Here is an 11309-nt window from a genome sequence, read left to right on the forward strand (position 1 = left end):
AATGTCAGACTGTGTTTTTTTTAATAATTTCATACTTTTTTTCACAGTTTTTAAAAAAGTTTATATATTTATATATATTTATATATTTATACTTTATATTTATAATTAAAAAGCTGGATTCATTTTCTGATTTGTTTTCTCCTTTCCGTTAAAGAGGTTTTATCATACAGGGGAAAAGGGCATTCGTGAAGTCTTATGGTACATTAAAACTGTACAGAGTTTGTTTGCTTTTTTTTTTTTTTTAAAGAATTATTTTATCTACCGAAGTCCTCGGCAGCCGTGGTCCAGAAGGCGGGCAGTATGGATCAGCACCACTGTGGTTCGTTCAGAAGTAGGCTGTGAAGGATTCTTTTAAAAAGAAAGAAAGGTGCCTCTCTTGCTCCCTTCCACACCCAGCTACGCGTCTATAGTACTCAGTAAGTACCGCGGCAGATAGTTAAAAATCTGTCCATGGAAGTAAGTAAGTATCGGGCCCCCCCTGTAGTGCTGGAATGGTACACTCCGTTCCAGGTTGAAACAATCACGGGGTCTTGGGTTGTGTAGTGTATGTTTGTTTTTTCTAAGTGCAAGGTTGTGATGTTGCTCCTGTCTGTTCCCCCCTCTTTGCCCTCCCCTCGTCCCCGAATCTGCTATGACACCGCCACGGCTGTTCGACCTTCTCTCCTTGTCGACAGTGTCCACATTTGGGCTTCTGCCCTGCCTTGAAATGGCAAGAGGCAAAGTCCAGAGCTCGAGGCCCATGACGAAAACAAAATGGCAGAGATGGATGGAGAAGTGACCGGACAGACAAGGAGATGGAAAATGTCTGATTGGCATCGGTTGGGGGAGGGGGGTGGTGATGGTGTTGTTCACTCTTAGACCTGCCAAGTGAAAAAGCATGCATCGTCAAGTCCAACGCGGGTTCCCGGATCCCATCAGCCAACGCTTCCCAGATTGAAAAGCTCAAGGTCCACCCAAGTGCTGTTGTGCGGCAAGGGGAAGGGGAGGTTGAGAATTTCGTTCTGTACGAACATCCAGGAGTCCTTGAGAAGACAAGTCCGCTGGAACAAGATGACACCCAACAGCGTCTCTTGGCTTCATTCCGTGAAAACGGCAAGCAGATGACAGTGTGCTTTCCAAAACACGCCTCTCCCCCCTCCCCCCAAAAGTTGTGTTGTACATTTAGGGAGCGGCCAGTTAAAACAGAGAACCGTGTTTCTCGTCATTCCCTAGAAGGATTTACATTCAGCGTACGTGAGAAAGGAAAATGGGGCTTTGTTTTTGTTCAAGAGACTGCATCCATATTACTATAAAAGAGCTCTCCCCGACAAAGGTTTAGAAGCGGCAACTAGCCAGATCCAGTCGATTTGGGAAAAAATATTTTTTTTAAAGAAAGTTCCCGGGCTGTCCAGTTGAACGTCAGTTCTGTGCCAGGGATCAGAAAGCAAGCTTTTAGACAGAGAAGTCAAACAAAAGTTCCGACTGATGCTTGGCTCTTCCTCTAGCCCCATACTTTCCCACAAGCGTGGTGTGGGGTCACAAGGGACCAGAGAGTGTCGACTCTGGATGAAAAGTTGCCCTCTTCGACTATCCTATGGAACTGTTCTTGATTTATGCTCTTCCCATGACGTTATCTGGTGCTCCGGTTCTCAATGGTCGGGGGAGGGGGAAGTCCGTCGTACATATCCAGAATCGGGGGGGGACACCCTCCAAATAACAAAAAGAACCCAAAAACTCTCCTATGTTCTTCTTCCCCAAAAGCCAAGTCATTGGATCCTTGCTGTCACCCTGAGCTGTTTTCAGGAAGTCCCTCAAAATAGAGTCTCTTTTTTAAAAAAAATCTTTGTCGTGATGCGTGCGAGCATTAAAACAATCATGCTGTCGTTAAAAAACAGGCACATACTTTTTTTTGTTTTGTCCCATTCTTCTCCCATACAGGTTGTGGGCATGAGCGAATGCTTTGGAAGCGTGGGGCAGGGTGTTGGGGAGGGATGCCTCCCAGAATTCCCTTTTCCCGGGCTAGTTAGCAGATGACGGGGACCCCATCTGTGTTGAATATCATGCCCGTAGTAGGCTCGTATGTCCCCGCTAGGTAGTAAAGGTCTTCACTATCTTGATACTTCTTAGTCTTCAGCATCTGTTCGTACTGCTCCAGGTCAACCACCAGGCATTTGTGCGAGATGGTCTGGACGTCGTTCTCGTCCACGTGAGAAGACTGATACAGCGCTCGCTAGATTAGAAAGGGTAGGGGGGAAAGGGAGATGTTGTTAGACGGGCCGTTTGGAATATCCCGCCTGGGCTGTAGATACCCAGACCCCAAACGCAAAGCAGAAGAGCAAGGATTTCTCACCTACTAGTTACAATCTCATCCTCAGTTTCTACACTCGCCTCGAGGTCCTAGTTCTCACCCATTTAATGCTTGTCCTTCTCTCTTATTCTTCTTGTAAGCATCTCAACCCCTTTATTTCTTCCTCCCATGCTCAGGGCCGGGTTATATGTACTTTAACCCTCTAATTCGACATCGTGAAAAGCTACATATTAAGGAGAGCCAGATCTGGGCCCAGTAGCGCCTTAGAGACCACCAATATTTTGGGGGTATGAGTTTTCGAGAGTCATAGATAAAAGGGAGCTCTGACACTCAAAGGCTTATACATTAGAAATCTTGTTGGTCTCTAAGGGGCTACTGGACTCAGATCTAGGTCTTCTATTGCACAACGACATGGCTACACACCTGAAGTTAAATTAAAAAGAGGTTCATGTGTTTATTTGAGTTGCATAATTTTTTCAGTTTCCACTTATAAAGGGGGACATGTCAGGTATCCCATGGGATGTGGAAGCCCCATCTGCCCTCCCTCCTCGTACGAGCTCTGGAAATGTCACCAAGTGCTGGTCATAGACTTCCAATGCTACTTTGCCCTGCCTGGACCATTGCTTTAAAAGAAACCAACTACCCCAAAACCGCCCAAAACTGTCCTTCTGCCCTTGAGCATCAAAGCCGCTAAAACTGCCATGGGAACTATCCACCCAGTCATGTCCAAAAGCAACCCCGCGGTCCGTTTTCACACCTCCGTGAGTTGCATAATTTTTTCAGTTTCCACTTATAAAGGGGGACATGTCAGGTATCCCATGGGATGTGGAAGTCCCATCTGCCCTCTCTCCCTGTACAAGCTCTGGAAATGTCACCAGCGCGCTTTGGTGCAGTCGGCATTAACAGATTCAAAATGGACCAAAAGGGTGGCAGACAGTGGGATGCAGGAACCACGATGCCACGTAAGACTTTTTTTTTTACTCCAGATCATGTAACAGTTTGTTCATCGCCCTGACTGCCTGTCATTAACTCGGGAGACACAACAGAATATCCTCTTTGGTCACACCAAGTTGCACTGCCTGGCCGCTATCTGCTTCTGGATCTAATACCAAGCGCTGGTCGTTACTCTTTAAAGCCACACAGGACCTCGGTAGGGCGCACCAAGGAAGAGAGCAGCCCTTAACCGATGGGGTTTCCCCCTCTATAAATGACGTAACTTCTGCTTGCATGGCCTTCTTGGGGGTAGCCCCAGATTTACAACGTACCCTTCCCAGCAAAGCCTGCCATGCTTTATCATTTGTTGTTTACTGTTTGCTCAGAAGATTCCCCCTCCCCTGCCGCCGCAAGCAGAAGGAACTAAGCCTCGTTTGACAATACATACTTCCATGAAGTCCTTCCTCTGGCTGGATGCCTGTAGAGCACTCGAGAGGCTTCTGCTGGATTTCTGATCCCAGCGCTGAAATCAGGAGCGTGAAGCGGAGGAGTGGGGAGGGGAGAGAAAACAAACACAAAAGCACAGGCTCGATTAGAACGCGAAACCGAGTATCCTTCATAGGGCACCTTCAGATGTACTTCTCCGGGAACAGTCATGCCCTTCTGCCTTATTCGCCACTCTCTTCAGCCCGGATGTGTGGGCATGCCAATTTGCTGATGAGGAGAAGGCGCTCTGCACACAGCCAGAGGCACCCTGTTTTTAGAGAAAAGGGGGAGAATCTCCCCACTCATAAAAATCCAAGGGATTTCTTGCCGGGAGGAAACAGGGTACAATCTCCCAGCATTCTTTCTTCTTCTGGCCAGTGTCTGGGGTCAGAATGTTCTGTTATGGGGAAACCAGTCAATCCTTCTCTTGCATTGGGCGCTAAGACCCCAGCCAACCCAGGCACAAATGGCAAAGCCCCCCCCCATGTGGCTCACTATACCGATATTGCCATCGATCGAGTACCGGATCAGGTTCAAGGTTTTGGTATTTACCCTCAAAGCCCTAAACGGTCTGGGACTCTCATATCTACAGGACCACATCTCCCTATATACCCCCCCAAAGAGCATTACGCTTGTCTGGTAACAACTTACTGGTAATCCCTGGTCCCAGAGCTCGACCAGAGCCAGGGCCTTCTTGGTTCTAGCCCCAACCTGGTGGAATTCTCTGCCTAATGAGACGCAGGCCCTGCAAGACTTGGTTCCACCAGGCATTTAGTTGAAGACAGTGACAGCTTAGCTAGCTCCCCCCCCTTCCCCACCTGCGATAGATTGTCGGGCACCGTCCAACATAGTAGTTGACGGTTTAAGTTTTTAATTTGTAATTTGGATTTTAAAACTGTAATAAAACTGTACTACTGATCTTACTGTATATTTCATTGTTGGAAGCGGCCCTGAGCCCTGCCTGACAGGGAAAGGATCGGGATATAAATTGAACAAATATCTAAACAAGTTGCACAATGTGCCTGGCGGGTAGGCATAATTGGCCATTGGTAGATTTATTTATTTTTTTGGCATGCATTTTCTTTTTTGCAAACACCTTCAAGTCTGGGAAATTACCAGTCACATGTGCGGAGCTTTCCGAGACAGTGAAAGGAATAAGGAAGCCTCTGCTAGCACGGAGTTCCGTTTGTCCACTGGCGCCCTCTCGGGAACTGAATTCAGGGCGAAGAATGGACAACCGAGCGAGTGCCGAAGATATCGGCCTCACTTTTCAAGAGATAAGCAACAGTGTCCCAAAGCCTTTCCAAACCCATTGATTATCCTATCAGAAAGGGATGCTGCGTCAACCCACCTTGCCTTCGTTGAGCTTCTTCCCAGGGTTGGTTTCTTCCGGGTGGTAAAACCACTTGACCCTGACGACCATGTTGTTCCCCCATGACTCCCACATGCTCTGGATCCGGCCAATGTACGGCAGGTTGGGTCGGCCGGCAGATAAGAAGACAGCGCAGTCTCCGATGCGAATTATCTCCTTCCCGCGGACGATGGCTTTGTAGAAGAGTTTACGAGCCTTCCCCTTCATCCCGCGCCTCTGTGGGAGTTAAAGAGCACCAGAGGCCCTGAGTGCCAAGAGCCCGTCTCTCGCATCCTTTCAGTGCCAATTTTATCTCTCCCTCCCTCCCTCCCACCAAGGAACACAGGGTGGTGTACATGATTCTCCCTCCCTCATTTTATCTTCTCGACAACCTTGTGAGATAGATGAAGACAGAGCACGTGGCCGATCCACAGTCACTTCGTGAGCTTCAAAGCTGACCGGGGGGGAGGTTAAATTCCAGTCTATTTGGTCCTAGTCCAACCCTCTAATCACCACCTGAGCTTTACTTTGCTTGCTACTCTTTGGTGCAGTGGTTTGGTATAGTGGTTAAGTGCGCGGACTTTAATCTGGGAGAACCGGGTTCGATTCCCCGCTCCACTTGCACCTGGCTGGATGACCTTGGGCAAGCTGTAGTTCTGTCAGAGCTGTTCTTGAAAAAGAGCCAGTTTGGTGTAGTGGTTAAGTGCGCGGACTCTAGTCTGGGAGAACCGAGTTTGATTCCTTGCTCCTCCACTTGCACCTGCTGGATGACCTTGGGCAAGCCACAGTTCTGTCAGAGCTGTTCTTGGAAAAGAGCCAGTTTGGTGTAGTGGTTAAATGCACGGACTCTAATCTGGGAGAACCGGGTTTGATTCCCTACTCCTCCACTTGCACCTGCTGGATGACCTTCGGCAAGCTGTAGCTCTGTCAGAGCTGTTCTTGAAAAAGAGCCAGTTTGGTGTAGTGGTTAAGTGTGCGGACTCTAATCTGGGAGAACCGGGTTTGATTCCCTGCTCCTCCTCCACTTGCACCTGGCTGGATGACCTTGGGCAAGCTGTAGCTCTGGCACAGCTGTTCTTGAAAAAGAGCCAGTTTCTGTCAGAGCTCTCTCAGCCCCACCGACCTCACAGGGGGTGTCTGTTGTGGGGAGGGGAAGGGAAAGGAGTTTGTAAGCTGCTCTGAGACGCCTTTGCGACCCTAAGCGGCTTACAACATTCTCCCCTTCTCAGTTCAATCCTCGCAACCACCTAGTGATGTAGTTTGTGCTGAGAGGGAGCGACAGGCCCAATGCCACCCAGGACAGAGTGGGGATTTGAACCTGGGGCTTCCAGTTCCTCATCCTATCGGTCTAACGAGTGCACCACACTGGCTCTCGGCTTTACAAGTGGTGCCTCTATCTATTGGGTTTCTGTGCACTGGGAGTGGAATGCTAAGCATTTGAAACATGGTGTGTAATGCCAGTAGATCTGTTAGTGAGCCGGGACTCTTCTGGGCCCCCTGTGGAACGAACACGCTTGATGGCAAACCGGGGTTTGCGCTGAGTCATGTGTGAAGCCAAAGTAGCAGGACGTCATCTAAAAAGAAAAGGCGTTGCTTCCACACGTACAACTGTTTGGGGCTCTGGGAGTGTTTGATGCCTAGCGATGGTGGCAAACTGGGCGGTAGAATCTGGCTCCTACTGTAGACGCTGGTGCAAATGAAGAAATTTAGAAAGAAACAAAGGCTAACGTTTGGAGCCGCTGTGAATGCAGACAAATGGAAAGGGACGAAGGCAGGTTCTACTGCTGTGAGAAGTTTTATCTCCCAAATACCAGAGCGTCGCCTGGAAGTCGCCGGCATGATTCTAGCAACGTGGCCTAGGCCTTCTTTCTACTGATGAGTTCCCTCACCTTAGCGGCTAGTAAAACCAGGGCCAAGGACGTAGGAAAACGAAATTGAACTGTAAAACGGCAATGTAAAACGGCAGTGTTTGAGGCTGTGTATGTGTTTCTGGAGATGGGTATCTATAGTTACTATATAGTATCTATATGGAGCTGCGGTGGCACAAGTGGTTAAGACGCTGAACTGCAGGCTGTGGGAGGTCGGTCGTTCAGCAGTTCGAGACCAGAGTGTGCCACATGATGGAGTGAGCTCCTGTCTCTAGTTCCTGCTCCTGCCAACCTAGCAGTTCGAAAGCAAGAAATTGCAAGTAGATAAATAGGTACCACTTCGGTGGGAACGGAACAGCGTTCCGTGCACCTCGGCGTCTAGTCATGCCAGCCACATGACCACGGAAACATCTTTGGACAGCGCTGGCTCTTCGGCTTTGAAACGGAGATGAGCACCGCAACCCTAGAGTCGGATTCGACTGGCTTTCGAGCAAGGGACCTTTACCTTTACCTTTATCTATAGTTAAGACTTTAATTAATGTGCAGATTTTTTAGAGGTTATTATATTTTAAATCTAAATCAAATTCCAGTGCTGTAAGTTGTCTAATTTGTATATTGTACCGCTCTTGTTAGCCGCCCAGAGCCTGTTCGCAGGATGGGCGGGGTATAAATATAATTAATTAATTAATTAAATTGTAATGGCCAATGGCTACACAATAAATTTTGCTGCTACGACTGCTACTACTACTGATAAATTCCCCCACCTGACAGCTGATCAGCAGCTGGGGGCAGAGCCTGGCGGTGGGGGACCCCCAACTCCATGGGGGGGACCCCCACCTCCACAGGGGGGGTGGTCTGGCAAATTGATGACTCATTGGCCTAGGAAATGCTACCCTGGCCATAACAGAAGGCACTGGACTCCCAAGTGGTGGCCCCTTAAAATCCTAGTAAAACGGGAAGATCAAATATCAATGCAGACCTTTAGATCTGATTAATTGCTTCATTTTCTCTCTCCCTCCACTTCCCTCTCTCTCTGCCTCCCCTTCCCTCTCTCCCCTTTGCTCTCTCTCCCCCCCCCTTTCCCTCTCTGTCCTCTTCCTTCTGTCGTTAAGAGGGATAGCCTGTAGACCCTTCTTGTTTGCCTTGCAAAGGCAGAGCCCACAAGGGTGCCAATCTCACCTGGGTCGGCTTCCCAAACCACTTCCAAAGCTGCCGGGCAGGCAGGAAGGCGGCGATCTTGGGCCTGTTCTCCACGGACGGGAGCCTCTGCCGTTTGGCCAGCTCCTTGGTGGTGGGAAGGTGGATCCCCTCGCGCTTTTTGGGCCGGTTCTTGTTACTGTTCTGCTGCTGCTTCTGGGCCGCCCCCTGCTGCTGCTGCTTGGGGCCCGAAGGGTGGGAAGCTGCCCGAGACTTCCCCGCCTGCTTGGCTTGCTTTGGCGGGAGGACCTGCTGGACAGAAGATGTGCCGGGCTGGGATTCAGCCGCCTCGTCGTCAGAGCTGCAAGAAGAGTCTTCGTCAGTGGTGGACGAGGAGGAGGAGGAGCTGGAGCTGGAGGAAGAGGAGGTGGAAGAGGAGGAGGAGGAGCTGGAGCTGGAGGAAGAGGAGGTGGAAGAGGAGGAGGAGGAAGAAGAGTTGCTGCTGCTGGAGGAAGAGGAGGAGGAGTTGGACGAGGACATGGGTGTCGACACCCTCGAACTGGCCGAGCTGCTGTCCTGAGCACCGCCCCCGTTCTTCTCAGCCTCCTCCTCTCCTTCGGACTCCGAACTGCTGCTGTTGCTCTCGGACTCGTCGCCAGCCGGCGCCACATGAGCTTTGTCCTCTCGGTCCTTGGAGGAGGCCTGCTTCTCTCTGCTGCCGCCGAACTTGCCGCCGAAATTCGGAGCGGAAGGTTCTCTGCCTGCTGCTTTGCTTTTGGGCTGTTTCTGCTTCGCATCCGAGCTGGCAACGGAGGCGTAGCTGAGCCCGACGATGGTCTTGGCCTCTCTTCTGCCAGCCAGATTGGAGTCGCCCAACATCCTCATGGCTTCCTTGGTCTTCTTTGTCTTTGGAGACATGACCCCCTCGTGGTCCAACTTGATGAGGATCTCACTGTCCGGGATATTCCTCTGAGCCTTGGCCGTGGACCCAAACTCTTGTAAATCTTCGGCAGACTTCCCTTTCTTAGATTTGACTTTCCCGGAGGAGCTGTCCGACGGGCCGAAAACTCCCAGCGCACCTGGCAACTCGACGTAGGGCTCGCTCCCGCGAATGTTACTGAACACTGGAGACTGGAACGGGGGAGTTGGGGAGCTGGGCAGTTTGGTGGAGAGCTTCGCCTTGTTGCTTTTACCATGCTGTTTTTCTTCGGAGGAAACGGAGGATGACCGAGCTGGGATCGGCTGTGCTTTCTTCGAACTTTTTGCCGACTGCTTGCTAAGGCAAACGGGCTTTTCGGGCATGAGGGATGGGGCTGGTGGCGTTTCTCCCTGGTCCGTCTCTTCCGCCAGGGTGGTTTCTTCTGTAAAGCAGCAAGAACACTTAAGATGGCACTTATGGCACACCAAGACGTCTGTCCTACCACTCTCAGAGGCCCATCGTCTAGGAATAATTTATTAATAGGCATGGAGCCATTTCAGGACCATCTATCCCACAAGCCCGACATGCCACTAACACTTTTACACAACCAAAAATAAGGAACCTGGGATGGGCTTGATTCTCTAAGCAAGACTCACCAGGGGTGGGCAGCAATGTTCCCTCTAAGCTGTGGAGGCTTGTGAGCAAAAATTCTACTTTGTGAGCTACTGGCATAAAAGCTGTGAGCAAGCAATTTGGCTACTAGACAAATTAGTTTGCTCTGGTGCCATCCTTCCTGAGCGAAGACAAAAATGTGTGAGCCAGGGGCTGAAAAACCGAGAGCTAGCTCACACTAACTCAGCTTAGAGGGAACACTGGTGGGCAGCATGGGGTTGCCTCCACCCTAAGAGCATCTCCCACTCACATCTACAGGAAATACTCCCATGCTACACTTCAGGATGCTGTTGTGGAAAGAAATAAACCTGCCTCTTGAGAAGCTGGCCAGTCTGACCTGTCCTTAGGGCTGGTTCATGGTATTCCGCTGCCAAAAAGAGGATGAGCCCATCCACTGTCCGAGCTGAGCCCCTACGGCTGGGAGCGAGCCGAATCTCTGCAGCGGATTAGTACCTTCCTCACTGCACTGCCCTAGACCAGTCTGTTAGGTGGCTCGGCTGGAGAACCAACACTGTCTGTAGCTGCAGAGGTTCTGGGGAAGAGATCCATGGACTGGGCCCCTCCCCGGACACCTGCAGTAGATGAGCCCCTCTCCCCTACTCTACCTGCCGTAATTCTGGTGGAACTACAGTAATAACACAGTTTACAGAATGCTTTCTTTTTAGGTTTCTAAAAGTGTCGCGTATATTATCTCGGCATCCCTCACTTTTGCCCCAATTGTTAGCCGCTCTGAGCCTTAGGGGAGGGTGGGATATAAATAAAATCATAAAGAAAGAAAGAAAGAAAGAAAGAAAGAAAGAAAGAAAGAAAGTCTGAGTGTGTGTTTATCTCCACGTGGGAGACCATGAGGGGGAGATCTAGTGGCTTGCAAGACCACCCGCTAAGTTCCTAGAGGTGGTTAAGCAGAAGAAGAAGAAGAAGAAGAAGAGGAGGAGATTGGATTTATACCCCATGGCCCTTCACTTGGAGTCTCAGAGTGGCTGACAAACTCCTTTCCCTTCCCCTCCCCACAACAGGCACCCTGTGAGGTGGGTGGGGCTGAGAGAACTCTGACACAAACTGCTCTTTTTCAAGGACAGCTGTGCCAGAGCTTGTGACTGACCCAAGGTCACATCAGCAGGTGCAAGTGGAGGAGTGGGGAATCAAACCCGGTTCTCCCAGATTAGAGTCCGCGCACTTAACCACGACACCAAACGCAGCGGAGCTTCTGGATGTGGGGTTCCCCCCTCTCAAATTCCAGCCTGCCTGAGAAGCAGCACAGTTCCAAACAAATACTGTTTGTTACAGCAACGGAGCAGGGTGTGGGTGATCCACCGCTCACACATACATTCTTTTCTATCGGGTGGGGGGTGGAGGAAATAGGATTTTCAGCAGGTAAAGTCATGGTAGACTTCAAGGAAGGGACCATAGCTCTGTTCATCGGCCAGTCGAAGTAGATGGCACTGAGCGAGAATAGGGTTGGCAGATCCCCCCAGGTGGGCGGGATTTTGCCCACTTTAGGGCCCCCCGATCCACTGGCCCGGATCTGGCCAGCAGGGGAACTCTGCCCCCAAAGTGCCTGGATCGGGCCAATGTGCCTGGCGCGACAACATCACTTCCAGGTGACATCATTGCAGCGCGCGCGCACCAGATGATCCCTGGAGAGGAGCCTCTTTC

At 50.4% G+C, this 11309-nt stretch overlaps 1 protein-coding gene across 1 annotated transcript in view; it reads right to left on the bottom strand.

Moving 5' to 3' along the window:
* Window positions 1-1524: 1524 nt before the first annotated feature.
* TNRC18 (trinucleotide repeat containing 18) overlaps window positions 1525-11309 on the bottom strand; it is a 146926-nt gene continuing 137141 nt past the window's right edge. The window contains 4 exon segments of the mRNA XM_015423877.1: window positions 1525-2209; window positions 3669-3743; window positions 5058-5294; window positions 8105-9423. Of these exon segments, the coding sequence (XP_015279363.1) occupies window positions 2003-2209; window positions 3669-3743; window positions 5058-5294; window positions 8105-9423 (1838 nt within the window). The 3' untranslated portion in view covers window positions 1525-2002.

Source organism: Gekko japonicus, unplaced genomic scaffold, assembly GCF_001447785.1.
Source record: "Gekko japonicus isolate JY-2015 unplaced genomic scaffold, Gekko_japonicus_V1.1 scaffold2219, whole genome shotgun sequence".
In the NCBI taxonomy this organism is placed as follows: Eukaryota; Metazoa; Chordata; class Lepidosauria; order Squamata; family Gekkonidae; genus Gekko; species Gekko japonicus.